The sequence below is a fragment of the Epargyreus clarus genome, unplaced genomic scaffold (assembly GCF_041222505.1).
Source record: "Epargyreus clarus isolate Ecla_fem2 unplaced genomic scaffold, WU_Ecla_fem_2.2 ptg000036l, whole genome shotgun sequence".
Lineage (NCBI taxonomy): Eukaryota > Metazoa > Arthropoda > Insecta > Lepidoptera > Hesperiidae > Epargyreus > Epargyreus clarus.
In genome coordinates, this window is record NW_027332241.1 from 4,654,506 (window position 1) to 4,681,869 (window position 27,364).

General features: G+C 36.8%; 1 protein-coding gene across 1 annotated transcript; it reads right to left on the reverse strand.

The window, feature by feature from the left end:
* Positions 1–348: 348 nt before the first annotated feature.
* On the reverse strand, positions 349–25,950 carry LOC140757031 (P protein-like). The gene is made up of 17 exons (XM_073092583.1): positions 25,841–25,950; positions 14,495–14,712; positions 12,894–13,053; positions 11,963–11,999; positions 11,474–11,609; positions 10,446–10,609; positions 9,845–10,090; positions 8,646–8,849; positions 7,877–7,992; positions 7,087–7,225; positions 6,530–6,665; positions 5,824–6,026; positions 4,643–4,736; positions 4,204–4,346; positions 3,661–3,771; positions 2,376–2,523; positions 349–1,825 (listed from the first exon to the last, which is right to left on the reverse strand). Exons 2-17 carry the CDS (start codon positions 14,682–14,684, stop codon positions 1,647–1,649), a joined length of 2,406 nt encoding a protein of 801 aa, XP_072948684.1. The 5' UTR covers positions 14,685–14,712; positions 25,841–25,950; the 3' UTR covers positions 349–1,646.
* Between the last annotated feature and the right edge of the window lie 1,414 nt (positions 25,951–27,364).

Genomic DNA, 27,364 nt, shown 5'->3' on the forward strand with positions numbered 1-27,364 from the left:
GTCTCCCTTACCCCTAACCACACACTTCAAACCAGAATATAGCAGTGCTTAACGCTGCTGTTATTAGCCGAACCAGAAAAGTTTTTCCACCTTCAAAATTATTATTTCTTTTTCGATCTCGTCTTAAGGAGTAGGAAATTCACAAATACATTATTTATGCTTAGCTAGGGGTTGAACTATGAACTTGTAGATTATAAACCATTATTGTGATCACTAAGCCATATGGATCGTCTTATAATAAAACTCGGTTTATTTATATTTATTTATTTAATATTATACATAGCAGAATTATTTACTACATAAAAATAAAAGCCTTAAATTGAAAGGCTTTAATGCTTTTAAACAATAGTTCCGTAGGCTCTATCTATCTTATATCTATTATTTGCAAAACAATTAAAATGAATTCGTACTTCACAATAATAACTAATTATATTTATTTATTGGCAGGATTATTAATTAATTTTAATTATTATTTTAATTAAAGCTTATTAATTATTATGCATGTACTATTTTTAAATTTAAAGTAAAATAAAATGTTATCAAAAAGGACACCACTTTTTTTTTATAATATAAGAGTAGCAGACGAGCATGCAGTCCACCTGATGGTAAGTGGCTACTGCCGCCCATGGACATCTGTAATAAACCCCAGATAGGATTAGATATTCCTACCTGAGGTCGGCCACAGATGCGCCGCTACCCCTGAGGACTAAGCTGGAACGCCTCGGAAAAGTCTTTCTCCCTTACCACACCCTTCAAACCGGAACACAGCAGCACCTAACACTGCAGTTATTAGGTAAAAATAGGTGTGGCGGTGGTGCCGCCGGAGTCAAACCACAAAGGGTTCTACCACCTTCACTACTTAAAGCATTAACAAAAATACTAATTAATTATTGGCTTAAATATATAAAGTTAAGATTAAAACTACTTCGCAACAATCCGCTACGAATATGTATGATGGTATATATTGTAAACCATGCAGTATGTAAATATAGTGATAACACAATGATAGCTTTTCCTTCCTTATTTTATACACTCGGAATTAGGACCCAGTTACATCGGAGTAAGGTTCTTCTGACTTCTACATCTATTTTAATGGCTGATTTGTACCAATATAAATCAATTATAAAATAAATTATAACACCTTTGCAGTATTTAAGACATTTTAAAATATGTATTAAAAAGCTTCTGATAAAATTATTCAATCCAAGTGATATTTAATAAATGATTACTTTTTTTTTATAATATAGGAGTAGCAGACGAGCATGCAGTCCACCTGATGGTAAGTGGCTACTGCCGCCCATGGACATCTGTAATCAACTCCAGATAGGATCAGATATCCTACCGGAGGTCGGCCACAGATGCGCCGCTACCCCTGAGGACTAAGCTGGAATGCCTCGGAAAAGTCTGTCTCCCTTACCACACCCTTCAAACCGGAACACAGCAGCACCTAACACTGCAGTTATTAGGTAGAAATAGGTGTGGCGGTGGTGCCGCCGGAGTCGAACCACAAAGGGTTCTGCCAACTTCTGTCTGCCAATTTAACATCTTGATCTGGGTGTTTCTGATTGTCTTTGTGTGTGTCTATGGCACCTATGACACAGGGTATCCTATTGGCTGTGTGTGTAGAAAGCGTTTTTTTCTAAATTTCAATGCCAAGCAAAAACACAGTGGCATATGATCAAATACACAGATGCCACGGTAAGGTGGCCAAGCATGATGGGGAAGCCGACTTTGAAGAAATGTAAGAAGGTGAATTTGTAACCGTGCTGCTCCGCCACTCCTGCGCATACTACGTTGGCACTCGCGCCGATTAGAGTGCCATTACCTAAAAAAATGTAGATTAATGACTGTTATTAATATTCAATCTATCCGATATTTTGGCTACCAAAGATCGACATTAGACAATTTTCATCTTGGTAGGTCAAAATGGCAGTGATAGCCTAGTTTGAAACTCGGCCTCTCGGTCGAGGGATCTAAGGTTCAAATCCCAGGCCTCTGAATTTTTAAAGTTGTGTCGTCATCAACCTATTGTTGTCCCATTGCTGCGCACGGGACTCCTCTCATAATGAAAAGGATTAGGCCATAGTCCACCGCGCTGGCGAATGCGTATTGGTAGACTTCACGTACCTTTGAGATTAGTTTTTTATATAAATCTCTCAGGTATCACGATGTTTTCGTTCACTATTTTAAGCAAGTGACAATTCATTAATTGTAATACGCACATAACTTTGAAAAATCAGAGCGCGTGCCTGGGATTTTGAACCTCGGACCCCTCGTTCGAGAGGCCGAGTTTCTTAACCACTAGGCTATCACTGCTTTTTACCACCGATACAATTATTAAAAATAAAAATATATAATTGTTTTTAAAAACTTACCCCCCAAACAAGCACCATACAATAACGCCCATATTAGCGGTGACAGTGGTAAGTTCAGATTGGGGTTGTTACCGATAGCTACCACCACCCTCACCATCATGGTGGTGAGAGGGATGTTGTCCACGAATCCTGATATTATCCCGGACACCTGCGAATAGAAATGTATAAAACAGTATAAGGAAATGTGGTAAACTGGAGGTACCAACACAGTGTTAAACGCTGTTATATTCCGCTTTGGTAAGGGAGACATACTTTTCCAAGGCGTTTAGTCCTCAGGGGTAGTTGCGCATTTGCAGGCGACCTCAGGTAGTAATATAATCTATTCTGGGGTTGATTACAGATGTCTATGGGCGGCAGTAGCCACTTACCAGCTGTTGGACTGCATGCTCGTCTGCTAAGTACTATTATATTTTTATAGTAGTATAAAAATAACATATCTAAATTTATCGAGAAGTAATTCTGCGTTTCGCTGGAGTTTGTGGATGCCTGCTGACTTAAACAAGACGACCAACTTATTCCTCTGGAGTGGCAACTCATCTGTGATCAGCTTCAGTTATAGGTACAGAAATTAATGCAATATACTCTACGCTACACTATATCAAGACAAAAATAAAATAATAATTTAAAAAGTTTTTAAATCAAGTTTTTTTTCAAAAACCCCTTTTGTTCTTTGTTGGTATTCTTCTCAGAAAACCCTTTCATGTAATAGGTACCCATATCATAAGAGTGCTTACAAAATAATTGGTACGCCATCTTAGAGCGTCCACCATATTGAATGTAGAATGACGTCACTGAACAAATCATGTATGTCACCCAAACCAAACGCAAAATCAACCTCAATCGGTTGTGGTCAACTGGTTAATTCAGTTGCAAGATTTAACCATCATACTTGCGAACTAAGGGAACGTACCCATACTACGTGATCCATTTAGGGGGGGGAGGGAGGTCTTTAAAATATTACGCTAAATCACAGGAGCGGGGGGGGGGGGGCGTAGATTTTTGTCGAATTCATCGAGAGAAATCTCGCAAGCAAGCAAGTCTACGAGAATTGGTGCTACAGGCGTATACAATAATGTCGTTGTATGATCGGCTGTATAAAGCTTCACAAAAAATTTACATTCGCAATACTACGTAACAAATTGAGGAGGGGGGGAGGGGTCTCAGCATGTACTACGGGTGGTCACCGGAGGGGGGGGGTCGGAAAATATTAAAAAGTAGGTCACGTAGTATGGGTACGTTCCCTAACAAGGGAAGTTATATAAAAATTGTTATAATTGACCCTTACCCATAAAATAAGCATTATACCCACACCAAGTCTTGCGCTCTCATCGACCTTCATGATGAGAGCTTCCATCAGACCACCGATGTAGAGGATCAAACCCAATTTTGAAAGAGCCTGGAATGAGAAAATGAACATTACAGTATGGAATAATAGTTGTAAAGGAGTTGAGATAATTTAGGTATGTAGAATTTACAAAATTTGTCCTAAGATGAATTTAAAGAATCGGAACCTTTAACTCTAATATTCATTCTACAGGCACTACCACTACTCCTATTCTGCCTAATAACAGCAATGTTAAGTGCTACTGTATTTCGCTTTGAAGGGTGTAGCGAGGGACACATACATAACCAAAGCGTTCCAACCATAGAAGAGAAAAACAAGGTTCCATCTTCGTCCTCAGGGATAGCATCTGTCAACCTCAGATAGGAATCTAATCTTTCGGAGTTGATTACAGATGTCCATGGGCGGCAGTAGCCACTTACCATCAGTTGGACTCATTTTCTTCTTCTATATAATAAAACAAAATGTAATTGAAATTGATTATACCTCCATAAGCACGAAGAGAGACGCGAAGAACAGCAGCGTGGACCACTCCACGCGGTGCAGGATGGGCTCCAGGTCCTCCCGGTCCGCCAGCGTCAGCAGCAGGATGGCTCCCAGCAGAGCTGTCCAGCCCAGAGACACACGGTCTGGAAGAAAGGAAAGAGTTTTTGGAAAACGATCTATCCCAGATTAAAGATGGCAATTGATGGATATGAAGTTCTTCTCTCAGAAAACGATAAATTTCATTTATACACATTAGATTTGAAAAAAATATAAATTTAACTCGTCATCAACTAATGACTGTCCTACTGCTGGGCACAGGTCTCATCTCACAATGAGAAGGATTAGGCCATAGTCCACCGTGCTGGCCAAGTGCGGACTTCACATACCTTTAAGAACTTATGAAGCAAACTAAGTAAATATTTCACTTAAGATCACTTACTCAACTCAGGAATCGAATGCATGAAGAATACGGTTACAACGAACACAATAGCCACTGTTGATTTTATCAGAAGATTCTTGTCTCGTATTTTATACTGGAAAAGAGGAAAATACCAAAATTCATAAACTTTTTTTATATAGTCAGGCTCTATAGTATGAAGAATTAACAAAAATGAGAAAGGCTAATTCGCTCAATCTAAAATCAGGCAACTATTGCCTGAGTGATGGTTGCATAGGCTACCTTATTGCTTGTCCCTGTAGTTCCGGGACCAGAATAGGGCTACGGTATCCCCTGCCTGTCGTAAGAGGCGACTAAAAGGGGCTTCCGGGGTTGCGGGTGGCGAGAGTGGGAGCTCGAACCGCCCGGCCAGCGACCCCGGGAAGGACGGCGGTATGTGTGGTGGCATACCGTCGTGCACATCAGACGGAATGGCGAGCACCACTCTTGCCTGGGCGCTAAGAGGACTCCGGTTGCGTTCCTTTGGAGATCCCGGAGTCCCCTACGCAGCGCCGAGGACGGCCACCGGGGGGGTTTTAGTGCGGTAAGAATCCCACATAACCCCGTGTCGCTCCCACGGCATAGGGTACCTTTTGAAGGTTTCCCCCTCGTAAAAAAAAAGGCTACCTTATTGCTTAAGCTACTGACAATTTGCTTAGCCGCTACCGCTTGGGCATTTTTGTTATTTGAGCGACCGACATATGTGGTATATTTAAATTATTCGAAAAAAAAAACAGTTATACGAAAAATATGTTCACTATCATCAATTATGTGTAGTATCATAAGCAGATGCATAATAGTCGAACAACTTTTAACAGTTGAGTTAATCACGACATTATTGCTCTACAAACGAGAGTAGCTAATGGTTGGCCCTAATAAGCGCGATGGTCACGTGAGTTCAATGTCCATTTTCCATCCTAAAAGTTCCCAACGTACCTAAAAATCTTTTATTTCAAAAAAAAAGTTCTATAAATAATGTTATTATTTCCTCCAGTGGCTAAGGTTAAGGTAAGTTCCGCTACGATTCGGTGATCTCTTTTTTTTTCCGCTGACTGATGCACATTTCATAGATTGTTTGATTCTGACGACCTTTTTTTTAGTAACTGTGTTTGGAGGCTCTCCAGGATCGGAGGCCCGGTGCGGACCGCCCCTTCCGCCCATTAAGGCGCTAGAGATTTCCTCACCTTCCCTTTCAGCTCTTCAAGAGTGACCTGGAAGGTCTCCTTGGGACACGCTCGCTTCCCAGCCTCCTTGATCGACTTCTCGAGCTGAACGTTCAACTTCTTGATCTTCCTCTCCAGCCTCTCCCTGACCACTTGTACGTCTTTGCTGAGATGTGGCAGGGAGTCTGCTGCTCTACGCCATATTGAGATTTGCTGACGGAGATCTGAAAAATAAATTATTTTGGCAATCCCTTTGATATAATTGTTATAAAGTCTCGGTATACCATATTACTATTTTGGATTATGATGGAAATTATGATTTCTGACTGTGACTTTGCAAGATTTTTATTTTGTAAAAAGAGGTGATTGACAGGTGATACAACCCCTTTTGATTTGATTTCAGAGGAAACAACGGTACATTTATTTCTGTCCAATAACAGCAGTTTTAAGTGGTGCTGAGATCCGGTATGAAGGGTAAGCAAGACATATTTATCCGAATCATTCCGACTTAAACTTCAGGAGCAGTAACGCGTCTGTTTCCAAGCTCAGGTAGGAGTCCAATTTTATCTGGGGTTGATTAAAGATGTGCATGTCACAGTAGCCACTTACCATCTGGTGAACTGTATTCCCGTTGGTTTTTCCATCTTATAAATAAATATATATATAAGCTAAAAGTCTCAGGTATACTCCACACAATTATGACGAATGGCCGTAGTAAGAAACTTACCTTGAATCTCCCTAGGAATCTTGAGTCGTAACATGTTTGGATCTCTGAACATATATTTAATCTGTATAGAGGTTTGTATGCAAACTAATAATATACCCAATGCCATATGCGCTGTAAAGTTTGTAAAGTTAATGCCCTGAAAACAATATAATTACATAATATTACTTATATGTTAAGTAAGTGATAGTCAATAAAATGTAAATGTAAATTTTACAAGAGAATAAATACAAAGAAATCATTTTAAACTGCTTGCAAATTGGTTACAAAGAAAAGACAGTGAAAAACATACGGCCCTAAGACGATGCCTTGAAACACTCCATATTTATTCAGATAATAATTGTTCTTTAAGGAAAATTAAGTAAGTAAGGTAACAACTATTAGATGAAATTCAACCTTTTAACTACTTATCTTCCAATTCGCATTTTGTCAACGCGGTGGACTATAGTCTAATCGGCTCTCACTCTCTCACACTATGAGAGGTGACCCATGCAAGCATAGGGACAATTTGGCTTGACGATTTTGGTTTGACGAAGGAGAAATTTTTAATTTTTACATACCGCCTGTATAACAGCCTTATTAGAAGCAACAATGACGTTAGGTGGGTCACCAACCGGTGTGGCGGTACCACCGATGTTGCTGTATATTGCCATGAACATCAGAATTGGTACTGGGTCCAGATCCATTACTTCACAAAGCCTGAAAATAAAGATAACAAAATCTTATGTATGTAGCAGGTTCCTGACAATAGATGGCGCTTTAAATAAGATTTTAAATTCAAGTAAAAGGTTTAGATTTAAAGTAAAGTTAGAAAGATGGTATGGTAAGACCGAGGAGGTACTACCGCTACCCTAGCTTCTAGCGTGAAGCAGCTCTGTATTTCGGGGGAGGGGTGTAGACAACTGAGATATATTTCATATGAGGTAACCTAAGATATTCAATAAGACCTTAGTACCCAGGAGGCACTGCATCTATGATCAGCTCGAAGAAGAACCTGTTCTGTAAGGAATTATTTACAGATGTCCATGGACAGTACTGACCACATACATTAACTGGATTGGAAGCTCGTGTCTCATCAATCCCATCTTATTATATTGTGTGAAGGTTAAGTTACTGCCCTATACGGACATCTGTAACCCTTAAAATGGAATGGAGTTCTACTTGAAGGCGATGTTGGATGCGTCCTGAAGATTTTTTTACTTTCTGACATGTATTCGGCTTTGAATTTTTTAAATTTAAACAATTCAAAGCCGAATACATGTCAGAAAGTAAAAAAGCAGAAAAAATATAAGTATTAACGAAAGAAAAGAAGAAAGTAGAACAAAAGAAATGATAAAAACAAATCAGTACCTGATGGTAACAGGAGACATGAGTAATACAGTAGTGACGTTATCCAAAAATGTGGACAAAACAGCTGTTATTATGCACAGTAGGTAGATTAAGGGCCATAATCTACCTTTCGTAACCTGAAAGATAACGTTAGGATAATATCATATTTGTATGGTAATTGACATCAAAAAACAAATAATTTCGGCGGTCAGTAATAAAACATTGATACGTTAAGTGATTGCGATGAAAAAGTTGATGATGATGCAGTGATGAAATGTTGTAAGTGATATACTTTTTAAGATAATTGGGTTCGAAACCATAAAAGTATATAAATGCAAAACAAAAGTGTTAGATTTTTTTAGATTTGAGCCTAACGATAAAACAGACGTGCTTCCTGATGGAAAGTAGTCAACTTCGCCTATGGACATTTGCAACTCCAAAAGAGTCGTCAATGCGTCGCCGGCTTTGATGGAGAGCTCTTTTTACACCTTTATTGAACAGATTTATATCGTTATCGTATTGTTTTTGTTAAATTCAAGTATAACTTCAAAAGGGCCTTCGGTTTAATTCACCCATATTGTTATTTTACTGTAGTAAAACAAGGCGAAATAGTTGTCCACAACTTTTCCTCAACAAGCCAACAGATGTCGCTACACGTATCGTAAATCACGCTATTGAAGTTTTTTTATAAAGAGTACTTCAAACATGGAATATAATTACCTCAAAAGTAAAAACGGCTAGGAAGTCAAATATTTTTACACAGATTACTTAAAACATTGAATATAATTACCTCAAAAGTAAAAACGGCTAGGAAGTCAAATATGCCGGTCTCAGCCATGACGGCCACCAACACCATCATGCTGAAGAGCAGAAGCAGGGTTTCCACGTCAAGCCAAGATATAATTTCTGGTAATGATGGCCTCTCTCCAACTAATGCTAGTGCTGCGAGGGAGGTGGTCGAGATTATAATGGCTGCCATTGTTCTGTTCACCACCTGGAATTTATTCGAAATTGAACTTAAGGCTTTTCGAAGTTATATAATTATCTTATGGTATATTTAAGAATAAAGATGAGAGTAAATTTTGACAAATATAAAAATTATTCACTAAGTACGAGTCAAACTCGCACATGGAGGTCTCTGTACCACCAAATGTTCATTATATTTTAGTAATTTTTATATAATAACCACAATAAAATATCTTTTATTGTTCTTATGTGTATTTTAATTATTTTAATTAATGGCAGCTATATTGGTAAACGGATTGTACAACATTCAAGTGTCTATCTATTACAGTTCCAGAGATAGAGCCCTGTGACAGACGGACAGGCAGCGAAGTCTTAGTAATAGGGTTTTTACTAACTAAGACACATGGATCAATGTAATCTGTTAAATTAAATTTAATTAAATTTACCCTTTGCGTAATAAAATCGACACCAAGAATTATGTAATGTGTTGTGAGTGTGTGTGCAAATATTTCAGAAAAAAATATTTTTAGGTTTGATTCAATACTATGCGACGTGCCTTGTCGGGTCCTGTCATGTTATGTCGTGTCGTTTCGTATCATATCTAAAATACTTTTTCTGCAAAATTTGCTTAAAATTTTACTAACCCCTTTAATTTCAATTTGTTTGTACGAGTATATTTGCAAAACCTTGCATTATTTTTCTCACACCCAAAAAGTATAAAAAAATATTTTTAAAAACATACACCAATATAATATCTCGTATATACCAGTATCTTATATATAAAATTCTCGTGTCACAATGTTAGTTACAGTACTCTTCCGAAACGGCTTTACCGATTTTCACCAAATTTTATATGCATATTCAATAGGTCTGAGAATCGGCTACTATATATTTTTCATGCCCCTAAGTGATAAGGGTTGTTCATCCTTAACATTTTTTTTATTTATATGGCAACACAGCGTTTGCCGGGTCAGCTAGTAATATACTCTTTTCTTTGTGAAGTCGGTTGAAAAGACAACTCACCTCAAAAATAATCAGCACATACAACCCACAGAGTAACACTACAGCAAATATTACGCCAATAGCGACATCTAGCGGATCGATGGCATAACTTAACGTGAATGCGATAACTTGTATGGAAGTCGTACGAATAGCCATTGTGACATTTTCAAAATTAGTTGTATTTAACTTAAAAATGTTATATCTTTCTTCTCCCTCGTTGTAATCGTGGTCCCTGTCTTGTAAAATTATCGTCCATGGTTCTGTTATCTGTAAAATAAGTTAATTAGTAATTTTGGGGCAAAACTGCTGTTTTTTTATAATATAGGAGTAGCAGACGAGCAGTCCACCTGATGGTAAGTGGCTACTGCTGCCCATGGACATCTGTAATCAACCCCAGATAGGATTAGATATTCCTACCTGAGGTCAGCCACAGATGCGCTGCTACCTCTGAGGACTAAGCTGGAACGCCTGGGAAAAGTATGTTTCCCTTCTGCCTCATAACAGCAGCGCTTAACACTGCTGTTATGAGGTAGAAATAGGTGTGGCGGTAGTGTCGCCGGAGTCGAACCACAGAGGGTTCTTCCACCTTCGAACCTTTTATATTTGCCTCTCCATTACCTACCTTACTTTTATTCACATCATCTAAATTATTTCCTTCAAAGCAAACGACCATTTTGGCAGCATTTTCATATTCACTATGATTCAATTTAATTTCAGCTTGTTGTGATATGAATGGTCCAGATAATTTTACTAATATTCTGTCACTTTTCATGTTAAGAGGGTAATCTGTAATTAGAAAGAAATAAAGAAACATTTTATTCGGATAATTGCAACACAAGTGAGATAATAGAAAGGGATAAAAAATAAAAAAGACGTAAAACAAAAACAAAATTGGCCAAGTGCAAGTCAAACCCACACCCGGAGGGTTCCGTACAACCAAGAATTTGTTTTTTTTTTAATTTCTAGTATTTATTATTATAACAGCCATTGGAGTACACACATTGTGAACATTTGAACTGTCTACCTATAACGGTTCAAAAGTTAGTTGAAAAATATCGAATTGCAGTTTGTTGTATAGGGACCCCTTTTTGTATTCAACTTTTTTATTTTTAGTATTTGTTGTTATAGCGGCCACCGTTATGCACCCTCTATAAAAATGTCAAGTGTCTATCTATTACGGTTCCAGAGATAGAGCCCTGTGACAGACGGATAGACGAACAGAGAGCGAAGTCTTAGTAATAGGGTTCCGTTTTTACCCTTTGGGTACGGAACCCCAAAAACAACAATAAAGGATATTTTCCTTAATCTTAATGTACATTTAATTATTATTATAATATGTGTTACAGCGACCACGGCAACGGACAAACTCAGCTTGTGCCACGTGCCAAGTAAACTACGTCATGTGAGTAATTCATAAGGAAAGAGAAGTATTACTATATTTACTTATTACTTTATTACTACTAATAGTAATAAGTGTAATAAAATATTTTACAAGGAAAGAGTTCATTGTAAAATCCTATTCTTACAAAATATGTGAATTTCTTTATTTATTTATTTATTTATGCACACATAGATAACTGATACAAAAGACTTTCTTTCTTACAATTCTTCTTTCATTTGTTTTAACGGCCATTACAAAAATAATCTTACGCTTAACGCCACCAGATGTCACTGCTGTGTTCCTAACAACGTCAGTCTTCTCATTGTACATTAAGAAAATTGTTGTGAAGAAAACCCAGCATCCCAGTAGAAGCGTCATCTTTACATAGTATTTTGTTCTTTGAGCCTGAAAGCCGTTATTTTATTTAAAATCAAAATAAAACTCGTAGCTATAGTCCACGTAAAACTGCTAGTCCGCTCTGAATATAGAAATGAATCGCGTCGCCATAGCAAATTGTATGACTACACCTGCTCGCAACAACTTCAGAGCGGACTAGCAACTTGGCTCGGCCTATACTAATATTAATAATACGACCATGGCTAAAATTTTATTGTAGTTTTAAAAGGATTGGTAGTAACTAGTACAGATCTCAACCAGAAAGTAGTTTCATCTAAATATGTAGTTTCAACTGTTGGGAACTTTAATCTGAACGCATTCTCAATCTATGAATATTTTAAAATATATAATTTTCTAACTACCTTCTTTGGTCTTCTGTCAGTGGGCGAATTATGCCGTCTGAAAGGAAAATAAATTATAAGTATGGTCTGAAATGCTAACATTATTAATACATATCGTATCGGATCGAACTGGATTGAACCGGATGTCATATCACATAAAGTTAGCTAATAAATATTGCAGGTTTTGCAAAAAACTGTATTATTTAATCATATATTTTTTTGTATATATAAAGTACCAAGTGAATAATAAGGTACTTTATATTAATTACAATCTAGCCTAATTGCAGACTAATGAGTAATTCTACGCTAACTTAAACAACTAAATAATCATATAATGAAGGTAGCGTCCTCTGACACTGCATTTCTTTGTCTTATCACATAAAGGAGTAGACACATTGTTCTTGTGTTCTATAATGTTCACTTATCACTACTTCACTAACACTACACTGTGTCATGTCACTAACTCAAAGGGTAGTCCTTTTGAGTCTTCTCACTAGGTCCGTCGTATTTAATAATATTTGAAAAACATAATTTTCTATCCAACTTCATGGTGTCGGTTTTAGTTATTGATTTCCTTAATTCAATCTCAATATTTCTCACAAACAGTAATAGCCTAGTGGTTAAGAAACTCTGCCTCTTGATCGAGGGGTCCGAGGTTCAAGTTTCAGGCACGCACCTCTAATTTTTTAGTTATGTGCAAATTAGAAATTAATTATCACTTCCTTAAACGGTGACGGAAAACATCGTGAGGAAACCTGCATACCTGAGAAATCTTTAAAAAAATAAAGATTTATAAGGTATGTGAAGTCTACCAAAACGCACTTGGCCAGCGCGGTGGACTATGACCTAATCCTTCTCATTCTAAGAGGAGACCCGTGCCCAGAAGTGGGACAGTAATAGGTTGATGATGATGATTCCTCCCAAACGCGCCAAAAATAAAGTTAAAACTTACGTATTATCGACTGTCTTTCCACTGGATAGTTCAGAAATATCTCCTGCTTCCGACTTCCCATGGCCGATCCCCACATCCTCAACTTTGGTGATAAGAGAATCAGATATTGATTTTGTTTTCCCATCTGTATTTATCTTAGGAACGCCGTTTTCTTTTTCACCTGAAAAAATACAAACATGAACATTCATAACAACGTCAACATGAACACCGATGCGAATATAAACATGGATATGAATGCGAACATCAACATGAACATCAGTACGAATAAATGAGAATTTTCGAATGCAGAATCAGTCAATTTATTGTATTAAATTAAAATTTTAAATAAAAAAACATATGTATTCGCTATTTTAGAAGTCCTCTATGATATGATTTGATCAATACTTGAATAAAAAAATTGAAAGAAGCTCGACTAACTAAAAATCATTTATAAACCAAATAGTAGATACAAACGTCAAAATATTAGCTCCAACACCCAAGTACTAGTAGTAGTAAGTATTACTAGTACCAGTACTAGTAGTACGGTTTACCGACAAACCGACACTAAAAACCAACTGCTTTTGATAAATATTTATGTTCCATTTTATTATTCAATGAAATATTGAATTTTTATGTTAAGTAGATACTTCATTATTTGACGTAATAATTCACACAGAATTTTTTAGTCATAGGATATTACCTAAAATGGTCTACGCTAATTTTAGCTCTATCTAAATATGCCGTGTAGACTATATAATAGGCATCTTACATGACGAGGAAACCTAGTCATGGTAATGACCGACATTGGTCAGTACAGATGTACCTATGTTATATTATTTAACGTGCAAATCTTATACTTCATACATGTATAATTTCTAACATAATTCCTTGGGGTACACATGTTTGTACTTTGCTATTTCAATCATCTCTCCCATTCTATTTTAGTCTCCTTCTTTTACTGGTGCTTAGTGTATGCTATATTTTATTTATTCCAACATGTTTATGCTATCTTAGTCCTATATCTATATTTATTATTATTATTTGAACCCTACCTATTTTTCTATTCATCCCTACTATAACTCCTCACCTAAAGGTTGTCTGGAAGAGATCGCTGGTTAGCGATAAGACGGCCTTTTGTATTGTCTTTTAAATTAGTTGTCTATTTTTATATGTAGCTTCTTTTATTGGGTACAATAAAGAGTATTGATGTTTGTCTCTGTAGTTCCGGGACTAGAATAGGGCTACGGTATCCCCTGCCTGTCGTAAGGAGACTAAAAGGGGGCTTCCGGGATTGCCGGCGGCAAGAGTGGGAGCTCGAACCATCCGGAGAGCAACCCCGGGAAGGACGGCGGCATGTGTGGTCGCATGCCGACGTAAACACCAGGTGTGCGGGAGGAGCGTAAAGTTTCCGGTTTGAAGGGTGTGGTAAGGGAGATAGACTTTTCCGAGGCGTTCCAGCTTAGTCCTCAGGGGTAGCGGCGCATCTGTGGCCGACCTCAGGTAGGAATATCCAATCCTATGTTGATTACAGATGTCCATGGGCGGCAGTAGCCACTTACCATCAGGTGGACTGCATGCTCGTCTGCTACTCTTATATTATAAAAAAAAAATGAATGTCGTACCAATTTCCTCGCACCGTTTTCTTATAGGTTCCAGCGACGGATCACTCTTGACTTCATCGGGTAGCCCCATCCATACCTGGACAGCTTCCGTGGAGAGCTCTCCACAGGATACCAAGGAATACCTGCTCCTGTTTAACTCTTGGTTGGAGTCTCTTCCTCTATCCCTGAATGCCTTTAGAATCCTATCCATTGTTGCGGATCAGGTCATCTGGAGAAATCTGAAATATAAAGTTAAGTGAAGAATATAAAATGAAGAATAAATCCTTATCCTTATTCTTACTAATATTATAAATCCGAAAGTAACTCTGTCTGTTTGTCTGGTTGTCTCTTCTTCACGCCTAAACCACTGAACCGATTTTAATAAAATATTGTACAAAGATAGTCTGAGACCCTAGAACGGACATTAGTAGTTTTTATTCTGGAAATCCCACGGGAACTAGGGATGGCGATCTAAGATCTATTAATCGGAGAATCGATCTTTTGAACCAAAAAAAACGATTATTTTAATTGATATTAGTAAGGATTGAATAGTAAACTATGCATTTGATTAAGTGTTGATCTTCAGCAAAGTTGTTATCCATGAGCCCACGAAGGTTCCAGAGTTGGTACGACCAATTTTCGCCAGATGGTGCCACTTTCGTTGCAATATATAATATGTCATATTATTTTCTTTAAAACGCGGGCGAAGCCGCGGGCAAAAACTAGTAATAGGAATAAAATGATAGCCCTTTTGTCTATCTGTATGTCCTTTATAGAACCGTAAATTATGCATTGGATCATGATCTTTAGCAAAGTTATTGTGCATGAGCCCACGAAGGTGTCTGGGTTAGTACGACAAATTTTCGACAGATGGCGCCACTGTCATTCCAATGAAGGTACAAATTTTATTACCTATATGTATGTCATGTTTTTTTTTAAACACAAAGCCGCGGTCACCACTAGTATATTTTTATTTGTCTTGTTATATCTAAAATATTTATGTATTGTGCGTAATATTTAAAACCATATGTATTGTAAAGTATAGACAATCAAAGTTCATAGTTAACACGTTAGCTGCGGAACGCGGCTTAAAACACCTCGTCCATGTCTGGTCGTTATAGCGGTAAGAAAAAACTTTAACTTCTCTGTGGTGCGAGAGGCATAACTTCCGTCTGGTTCAGTGTAGGAGAGTGATAACTATATGTTTGTGATGTGCTACTGATTCCTAGTTCTATGGTACACCAACCTAATGTCGGGTTTGTTAGACCTCGTACCGCACTGAACAAATAATAATGCTAACACAGTGCGGAACGAGGTTGGGAACGCCTCGTTTCCCCACGCACCTCGTACCGCACCCCACGCTAGCTTCACGTGGTTAGTGTTGTGCAACGCAGTCGAGGCTGCGTAGCGACGAAGTAGGACCGCTGTCTTTATGTTGAAAATTATCATGTCGAAACGTTGCCGAAAAAAGTTGATCATGGAGGAAGATGAAGAAAAACCGGTTGAAAAATCTGAGCCAGAATCAGAATACAGGAAGATATTTCAAAAACAGGTAAGTCACAAATATACTCTGTCTAGGTGAAAGTCCAGTAGTGAGACTTGGCAGGCTAGGCGTATATCCGTATAGTAAGAAATTACATTATAGATAATTACGTTTCCTGTTATGGTTCAAACAAAAGTTAAGTAGCTACATTATTGATATAGGAAACGTAGGCAAAATCGTTACCGAGTATTCCGATTACTCTTTACCCTAATCTACTCCGCTAACCTAATCGCTCCTACTTTTCAGAATCCACTGCAAAGAAAGCACATCATCTCGATAAGGGTCCAAAGAAGAAGAGATGTGTCGGATGCTACAAAAAACTCCGCACATTATTGACATGTCGTGAGGCAGACAAAAAAAAACAAAAAAAAAATCTCACGGAATGCACTGTTTGCAAAAAACCTTATTGTCTGAAATGTTTCAATGAAAAACATCCATAACTTTTCCCCTTTTTGTATTCATTCTGTCCATAACGTTGATAAATAAAAACAATAAAATAAAATCGATATTTATTTTCCCATCACTAAATTATATGGAAACCTGCCATTTTTCAGTGCGGTCCGAGGTGCATTAGACCCACATTTTATTTTACCCATAGAATCTAAAGTAACGAATTTAACCAAGGGCGGCGGCAGTTTTAGGTTAATCAACTCATTGTTAATAATAATCAAGACAAAAGCCGTCGATTTTGTCTTATTTGGCGCCAAAAAAAGGATTTTAGTCTCCTTCGGGCGGTGGGATTTAACACGCCTCGTGCCGCCACAATGTCGGATATAGGACGAGGTTTAAAACAACTCGTAACGCAGTAATGGAAAGTACAGAAAAATCTGTGCCGCAGGGAACGTGTTAATAGACGTTAGACTACTCTGTTATCTATACCTTGTAAGATGTCAAATAAAAAACCGCTTGTTAGAATGATCTCGTGTATTATTAAAAATAACTACTTTACATGGTGTCAGAAGTTCAAGTAAAGTTCAATAATAACGTCGCAAACGAAGTAAAGCGCGTGATAAAGTTACGAAATGACGTCGAACGACGCTGTATCTGGTATAAAGCCGCCAGACAACTTACACATTGACGCGGACAAGTCCACGAGTTGGAAAAAATGGCTGCAACAATTCGAGTGGTACGCCACTGCAATTCAATTGGAAAATAAGCCAGGCATGGTCCAAGCTGCAACATTCATGGCTGTGATAGGCCCAGATGCAATCGAAATTTACAATTCTTTCAACTTGAAGGACGAGGAAAAAAATAACCTTAAAACTATTAAGGAAAGATTCAGTGACTATTTCGCGCCAAAGACGAATATATCGTTTGAACGATACATATTTTTCAAAATTGAACAGAATGAAGACGAACATTTCAAGGAATTTTTAACAAGAATTAAAACCCAAGCCAGTAAGTGTGAATTTGACAATTTATTGGAAGAAATGTTGAAAGACAAAATAGTATTCGGTATAAGATCCAGTCAAGTAAGAGAAAAATTACTGACAGAAGATAAGTTAGACTTGGAAAAGACAATAAACATATGCAAAAGTAGTGAACAAGCCTCCAGGCAACTGGACGAGTTTGAAGGCAAGTCGAAACCGGATAAAGTATTATTGGTAAAGAATACTAGTGGTAAAAATTATAATGCCAAAAATAAACAAAATAAAACATTTTATTGCAAAAGATGTGGCACAAATCATAAAAGCAGAGAATGCCCAGCGTTTAACAAACAGTGTACTAAGTGTAATAAAAACAATCACTTTGCTAAAATGTGCCGCACTAGAAAGAACTATAATAATAAGCAGAAAAATAGAGTAAATGCATTAGAAGAAAGCTCAAATTCTGAAGATGATGTGTATATCTCAGCTATAAGTGCTGGTGAACAGAAAAATTGGACAGAAAATGTACATGTAGATAATATGAAGTTTACCGTTAAATTAGATACAGGAGCAGAATGCAATGTATTACCGAGACACTTGATGGAAAAAGCCAAGGCAAGTCTAAAACCTAGTCGAACAAAAAATTTGATAAGTTACACAGAAGATAAAATGGCAGTTCTAGGTGAAACAGAGTTACTATGTAAAATAAAAGATGAAGAAACTAACATTACATTTAAAGTAGTTAAAGAAAAAGTTACACCGATTTTAGGACTTCATACCTGTGAAAAATTAGGACTTATCGCAAGAGTCAAGACATTGATGGAAAGTCAATGCAAAGATGATATATTTGAAGGGTTAGGCTGTTACAAGAATTATGAGTATGATATAGACTTGATTGAAAACCCAAAACTTGAAATAAAACCATCAAGGAGAATACCACATGCTATACGAGATGAGGTAAAACAAGAACTTGATAGAATGGTAAAATTAGATGTGATAAAGCCAGAAACAGAACCTACACCAGCAGTAAGTCCAATGGTAGTAGTTAAGCAACACGGCAAGATTAGAATCTGTATTGATCCATCAGATGTTAATAAAAACATCTTGAGGCGTCATTTTCCCCTTACTACTATAGAAGAAATTTCAGCTGATATCAAGGGTTCCAAATTTTTTGCACTTTTAGATTGTACCAAAGGATTTTGGCAAATCAAACTATCAGAAAGAACACAAAAAATATTAACATTTGCTACCCCATGGGGAAGATATTCATTCAAGAGACTTCCTTTTGGAGTATCATCGGCACCAGAAATATTTCAAGAAATTTTAACTAATTTGCTGAGTAAATTTAAAAATGTGAGAGTATCTATTGATGATATATTTATACATGCAAAAAGTAGAGAAGAACTACGCAAAACAGTTGGTGAAGTTATAGAAATATTAAACAAATCAGGTTTCAAACTTAATAAAAGTAAGTGTATTTTTGAAGCAAAAAGATTAAAATTTTTGGGTCACATTGTTTCAGGCAATGGTTTAGAAGCAGATCCTGAAAAAGTAGAAGCCATACAAGAGATGAAATCACCGACAAATAAAACTGAGCTACAGAGACTTCTAGGTATGATTACATACTTAAATAAATTTATTCCCAACATGTCAGACTTAACCAATCCAATTAGAGATTTATTACATAAGAACACTAGTTTCATATGGGAAATTCATCACGAAGAAGCTCTAAACAGAATTAAACAAGTGCTGCAGAGATCTCCAATACCTACCAGTGATGATAATTTGAAACCAAAAATTATGCATGGAATCACAGCTGAATTAAAACGATTAAGAGAGAAACAAGTTAATTACAGTAATAAACATGCTACAAAACCAGTTAATTTTGAAATCAATGATAAAGTCAGACACAAAGTTGCTCATCGACATTGGGAAGGGGCAAGAGTGATAGAAAAACCTGAAGGTCTACCAAGATCAGTCATTATTCAAACAGATCAAGGCCAAATCTTACGAAGAAACTTTAGTCACCTGCACAAAACACAAGCAGACATAACCAGGGACAGAGTTGTAGTTCCTGAAACTAAATATACAGATGAACCAGCAACACAACAGGTTCCAGCTCAAGCGCAATCACCAGCTGTTCCTAAATCACTCCCAGTTTCAACACATTCATCACCAAGCACCGCCAATCACTCACAGAAGTCAAACACAGCTCAAAGGGCAATAGCAGAAAGAACAACCAGGTCTGGCAGAATAATTAAACCAATAAATAGACTTGATCTTTAATAATATGTATAACTAACAATATGTATAACTAATATTCACTAAAGTTAAACTTTGTAATGTATATTAATATATGACTAGATAACATTGCTTTGTATTTACAAATTACTTGTGTTTACAGTAACTATACTAATAACTTGTTTTGTAAAAGTAAAGAAAATTAATATGATACAAATTCATGATAGTTAGTAAATATTACAATCATCCTGTTAATTAGTTTCCTGGATTGCATATAATCATACTGTAATACCTATAATATATATGTGATAAGTGTTAGATAGATATTAATCTCTGATATTAAAGTTTCTAACTGTAGATCATTTTGTAACATCAAAATTAGAATGAACATTGTAATAAGTAACTTTAAAGTATAAAATTGTAATGTAAGTCAAGATTTAGGTTTAAACTAATGTTAATTAAAGTCCAGATTAATGTTTAAATTGTTGTATTTAAAGTTAAAACTATAAGCTAATGTTTATTTACAAAGAAAGGGAGATGTAAAGTATAGACAATCAAAGTTCATAGTTAATAGACGTTAGACTACTCTGTTATCTATACCTTGTAAGATGTCAAATAAAAAACCGCTTGTTAGAATGATCTCGTGTATTATTAAAAATAACTACTTTACATGTATAGTCCGCGCCAAGCTGCTAGTCCGCTCTACATTTGTTGCGAGCAGGTGTAGTCATACAAGTTGCTATGGCGACGCGATTCATTTCTATATTCAGAGCGGACTAGCAGTTTTACGCGGATTATACTAGATCAAATTCTGGAATTTAGTAATATATTTTATCTTAGTACTACAATATAGTACTAAATTGTGTTATATCTTCACTTATCTGATAGTGACTACTCCAGATCATTTTTATAATTTTTGAGATAAATGTTACGTTTTTTATGGATTTTGATTACAATTGTACGGATTCGCTAAAATTGTCGTTTAGAGAAAATCCTTTAAGTATACATTTACTTTTTAAAAAATCTTTAAATATGTTTTGAGTTTTGAAGGTGGTAGAACTCTTTGTGGTTCGACTCCGGCGGCACTACCACCACACCTATTTCTACCTAATAACAGCAGTGTTAGGCGCTGCTGTGTTCCGGTTTGAAAGGTGTGGTAAGGGAGACAGACTTTTCCGAGGCGTTCCAGCTTAGTCCTCAGGGGTAGCGGCGTATCTGTGGCCGACCTCAGGTAGGAATATCTAATACTATCTGGGGTTAATTTCAGATGTCCATGGGCGGCACTAGCCACTTATCATCAGGTGGACTCGACGAGCATGCTCGTCTGCTACTCTTATATTACAAAAAAAAATGTATTAACTTCAGAGCGGACTAGCAGTTTGGCGCGGACTATAGGCACTAGTTATTACATGTGGTTTCGCTCGCGGCCAAATATCAATGACAAGTTGTTTTATCTATCCCACTGGAACAGTACTTTTATCGCGATAAAGCCCTTTATATTATGCCCTTTTCTGAACCCTTGACAACGTGTGTGCAAAATTTCATGTCAATTATGTAGTTAAGGCGTGAAAGTATAACAAACACTCACATTCACATTTATAATGTAATGTAATGTAATGTAATGTAATGTAATGTAATGTAATGTAATGTAATGTAATGTAATGCTGCTCTCTAGTATTTTTGCGACGCCCTCTCAGGGCATCACATATCTCTTATATTATGTTGTAAGTTGTGTGTGTATTTTGCAATAAATAAATAAATAAAAAAAAAATATTAGTTAGGACGTCAGTAACTTGCAATATGCGGAAAATACTACTTTTATATGTAATATTATACGTTATCGTAAGTAATCGGACCTTCATGCTTGGCCATTATGCGTAAATAACGTTCAGAAATAATCTAGGTAGACTTTTATGCAGGTGTAAATTAAGTGCTATATGGTCAAGATGTTTTGATCAATTTGTCGGCAAGAGCAATGATTATGATAGATACTTATTTAACAAAACTAAAGTTAGTCAGTTTACAAATTAGCCCGAGAGATCGGGGTGCAAACCCAAGACATGAACCGCAGATTTTAGCGAGTTTGAGCTATGTTCGGTTTTGTGTATTTTTGTATTTATTTTATATATATTGGAAACTAATTATCACTTGCTGTAACGTCAAAGGCAAATATCGTAAGGAAATCTATAATAGGTACTTGAAAGGTCAGTGAAAATATATGATTTTAGACTAAAATTATCGCGGAATTGAGACATTTGATTATGTAACGGGTAGTTTATGCAAGTCACAAATAGTGCAAAGTACGGTGCGTAAGGATATTGTCAGTGTTGAGTCGTGATATGAAACCTAGAAAAGAAAAACGAACTAGACGTAGGGTAGATAGATTAATCTACCACTAGTACTTGTCAACGGTTTCTCCCCTCCACCTCAAAAAACGCATATCGTGAGTACCCGTTACATAATAAAAGGTCACTGAAAAGTTTCATAAATCCAAAGCCGGCGATGTATTGGCGACTCCTCTGGTGTTGCAAATGTCCATAGGCGACGGTGACTACTTTCCATCAGGTAGCACGTCTGCTTCATCGTTTAGGTATAATTATAAAAAAAAAATGCCAAAAAGTATGTAAAGTTTACCAAACATCACTTGGCCAGCGTGAAGGACTGTTCCACTTTCAATCTGAGAATACTCAGTGCCTAGCAATTGGACAGAAATGGTTTGAAGATGTTTTTTACATCATAAAATAAGCAAACATGCAGTCTACCTGATTCGACTCCGGCGTAAGACTATAATCTTATCTGGGATTGATCACACATGTCCATGGGCGGCAGTAGCAACTTACCATCAGGTGGACTGCATGCTTGTCTCTTACTACTATCTTTATATATATTTCTTATGTGCGTGTGTATGTCACTGAACTCCTCCTAAACGACTGGACTGATTTTGATGAAATTTGTTGTTTGTGTTCAAGGGGACTTGAGAATGGTTTATATTCACAATTTAGTCCGTGGTAAAAGGTTTTTTTAATTAATTTTTAATTCGTAAGTAGTTATAGAATCGGAAACTATGCATTTAATCAAGTGATCTTTAGCAAAGTTGTTGTCCAAGAGCCCACGAGGGTTTGGGATTGGTAAGACCGATTTTCGACAGATGGCACCACTGTCATTCCTATGCAGGTACAAATTTTCCGTTTTATGTATGTCATATTATTTCTTTAAAATGCGGGCGAAGCCGCGGGCACCACTAGTTTTATATAAAAAAAAAAACAGGTTGCACTCCGGGAGTGTCGGCAGAAGTGAAAACTTGAACATTAACGTTATACATTTTCGATATTTCGGGATAGTTAGGGAATAATCTTGCACGAATTGCTTTAATCTAATCTTGTAAATATATATAACTCAAAGGTGACTGACTGACATAGTGATCTATCAACACAGCCCAAACCACTGGACGGATCGGACTGAGACTTGGCAGGTAGATGTTATGACGTAGGCATCCGCTAAGAAAGGAGGTTGACCAATTCTACCAAGGGGATAAAATAGGGGATGAAAATATTACTTCGTAACGCGAGCGAAGCCTTGGGCAAAAGCTTGTTATCAGTATAAAAGTACTATCATTTCTGTGGTAAAATACAATATTCATTTATTGCGCTATCGTACACAAACACGACAATTTCTCCGTCTTACGAATCAGGTCACATTTTTAACACATCATCAAAGTGCACAAATGCACAATGCAGCTAAAGAAGTTTTCACTTCAATAAAGTAATGATGAAGAAAGCTTGTGACAAGACAAACCAAGTGAGCAAAGTACAAGTTAATATTGATTTAGTGACACAAAGAACTACTTACTCAAAAATTTGTTAAAGCCACAATGTATGAGTCAACGTTCATAGGCTATTTTAAGCCAAGACACAGTTTAAATAATAAATATTACATACCTGGAAAGTGGTAGAACCCTTTGTGGTTCGACTCCGGCGGCACCACCGCCACACCTATTTCTAACTAATAACAGCAGTGTTAGGCGCTGCTGTGTTCCGTTTTGAAGGGTGTGGTAAGGGAGACAGACTTTTCGGGAGGCGTTCCAGCTTAGTCCTCAGGGGTAGCGGCGCATCTGTGGCCGATTTCAGGTAGGAATATCTAATCCTATCTGGGGTTGATTACAGATGTCCATGGGCGGCAGTAGCTACTTACCATCAGGTGGACTGTATGCTCGTCTGCTACTCCTATATTATAAAAAAAACCTATACATCCTATGTACCTATATCCTCATTCTGTTTGAGCCAAGTATGCAAGTACCTACTTCCGTTTGAAAATGCAAATAAAGCAAAATCTTATTTACTCTTTTATAATTTACACTCATTTTTTTTAGCATTGAGTTGCTGATGGCTACGCAGTCCATCATCATCATCAACCCGTTATTGACCCACTGCTGGGCACGGGTCTTCTCTCATAATGAGAAGGATTGGGTCATAATCCACCGCGCTGGCCAAGTATAACTTCACACACCTTTAAGATTTTTTCTTAAATCTCTCAGGTATGCACATTTCCTCACGTTGTTTCTTTCACCCTTTAAGCAAGTTTTAATTAATTTATAATACGCACATTTTTGAAAAATCAGAGGGAACCTGGGATTTGAACCTTGGACCCCTCGATCAAGAGGCCTAGTTTCTTAACCGCTATCTATCACTGTAACACACAGGCCTGCTAATGTTAATTGACCGGCCTTTGGATCATGGTAGCGTTGCCATTTCTGAGGACTACGATCACCTCAAAAGTAAGAACTGCTTCATGCTAGACAGGTGTGGCGGTGGTACTTCCACTGCCGAACCATACGGATTTTTGACCACCATTCAAATTGACATCTTTTAAATTATTGTAAAATATTAAGAACATACCAAGTTAATGACTTTTTGTAAGGTACGGTTCCCGTGGGAATATTTAGTAAAAAGTATATATAGACTAGCTGACCCGGCAAACGTTGTGCTGCCATATAAATAAAAAAATGTTAAGGGTGAACAAATATCTTAGGGGTATGAAAAATAGATAGTAGCCGATTCTCAGACCTACTGAATATGCATATAAAATTTGTTGAAAATCGGTAAAGCCGTTCCGGAGGAGTACGGTAACTAACATTGTGACACGAGAATTTTATATATAAGATACTTTATATATAAGATAGATACATAGATGCAATATTGTGTAACTATTTTGAGTCAAAACCTCGACTACATTTCGAGTTATTTTTTGTAATATATTGTAAAGTAGCAGACGAGCATGCATACACCTGATGGTAAGCTCACTACCGCTCACGGACATCTATTAATCAACCCCAAATAAGAATATATTTCCTACCTGAGGTCGGCCATAGACGCGCCGCTACCCCTGAGGACTAAGCTGGAACCCCTCGGAAAAGTATGTCTCCCTTACCACACCCTTCAAACCGGAACACAGCAGCGCCTAACACTGTTGTTATTAGACGAAAGAGGTGTAGCGGTGGTGCCGCTGGGGTTGAACTCCTGAAGGTGTAAAACCTTCAGAATATGGTTCAAAACCACTCCTAGTTATTGCCCGAAACCCATGCCCAGCAGTAGGATATAAATAGAATTGACATCAAAGCTAACGAAATGTGGTGCAACATTTTGAAAATTGTAAAGATCTTTGTTCGATTGTGATTTTTGAAAAAAAAATTTAGATTTTTTTTTTTCAAAAAATGATAAAATAATACCTTAGAGAAATATATTTTTGAGATTATTATGATATGAAGGGTTGAGATATGAAGGTGGTAGAACTCATAGTGGTTCGATCGGCGGCACAACCGCCACATTTACTTCTGCCAAATAACAGCAGAGTTAAGCGCTGCTGTGTTCTGGATTGGAGGGTGTGATCATGGAGAGATACTTACATGAGGGGTTCCAAGTTAGCCCTCAGGGGTAGCAACACATCTGTGAACGACTTTAGACGAGACACTAATTCTATCTGGGGTTGATTACTGGGCGGCACTGGCCACTAATACGTAGACTGCATGATCATTTGCTACTGCTAAATTATAAAAAAAAAACTAGAAAAAACTCCGATAAAAAAACTCACATAGCAACAAAAAAAATACAATACATAAAATCAACAATCTCAATTTGTAATAATTCACTGGGCACATAGCCAGAAATATTGTTCTAATAACAGCGCCATCTAGTAAAGCAATAAAGAAACTTTGTTTACCAATTGGTTGCAGTGGTTGCGATATTCCGTTGCAATGATTGCACTGTTTACAACAAACCTCGCGCGATGCCGTTCTAGGTAATACTGTTAAATAATGAATGCCATATTACTTGACAAATAACAGATGACAAACAGATTGGAATGGGGTTGCTAGGTTGGTTTTTAAATTGCTTTTATTTATATGTATTAATTATCCTTATCCTTACTAATATTATAAGTCCGAAAGTAACTCTGTCTGTCTGGTTGTCTCTTCTTCACGCCTAAACCACTGAACCGATTTTAATGAAATTTGTACAAAGATAGCCTGAGACCCGAGAAATGACATAGGATAGTTTTTATTCTGGAAATCCCACGGGAACTAGGGATGACGATCTAAGATCGATTAATTGGAGAATCGATCTTTTGGACCAAAAAAATCGATATTTCGATATTTTAATCGATATTAGTAACGATTGAATCGTAAATTATGCTTTTGATCAAGTGATGATCTTTAGCAAAGTTGTTGTCTATGAGCCCACGAAGGTTCCAGAGTTGGTACGATCAATTTTCGCCAGATGGCGCCGCTGTCATTCCAATGAAGGTACGAATTTTCAGTTTTATATATGTTAGTATGTCATATCATTCTCTTTTAAACGCGGGCGAAGCCGCGGGCAAAAACTAGTAATCGATAAATGAGAAAATATAACGTAAATATTGCCTAAGTGTGTGTTCAACTCGTATATACAGAGTTCAATAGCAAAAGAGTTTCTCTTTATATTTACGTACTAACTGTGCCCCGCGGTTTCACCCACGTTTAAAAGAAATCCTACAATGTCATAAACAAAAAAAAAGTTAATTCTAAAATATAACTAGCCTGAGTTACTCCTTAGTACATCAGCTACCTGCCAATAAAAGTCCCGTAAAAATCGGTCCAGCCATTTCAGAGATTAGCGGGAACTAACAGACAGACAGACAGACAAAAATTTTAAAAATCTTGGTGTATGTACCCTATGTATATTCATATACATGTAGTAAAAACGGTTATTTCATTATTAAAAACAGACACTCCAATTTTATTTATATGTATAGATTAGTATAGTATAGGTAAATGCATTGTATAAATTTGAACTGTCTACGTATTACGGTTCCATAGATAACGCGAAAAACGGTAATAAATAGCAGTTTCTTGTATGGTGATTCTATTTATTTTGAAATTTCTGATTATTAGTATTTGTTATTATAGTGGCTACCATAATACATACTATGTAAAAAAATAAAATATCTATCTATTACGATTCAAGAGAGAGACGGACAAACAGACAGACGGAAGCTTAGTAATAGGGTTCCGTTTTAGCCTTTGGGTACAGAACCCTAATAAATCAGTCCTAAATATATTATTATATTATACAGATTTTTAAATTATTATTTATTTCTGAAATTCAACATTATTCACTTACTTTAATAAGTCTGCAATAACGCATATAAATATTTCATTTATTTTCAAATAACAATCAATTCCTTCAATTTTAATTATTAACTATTATT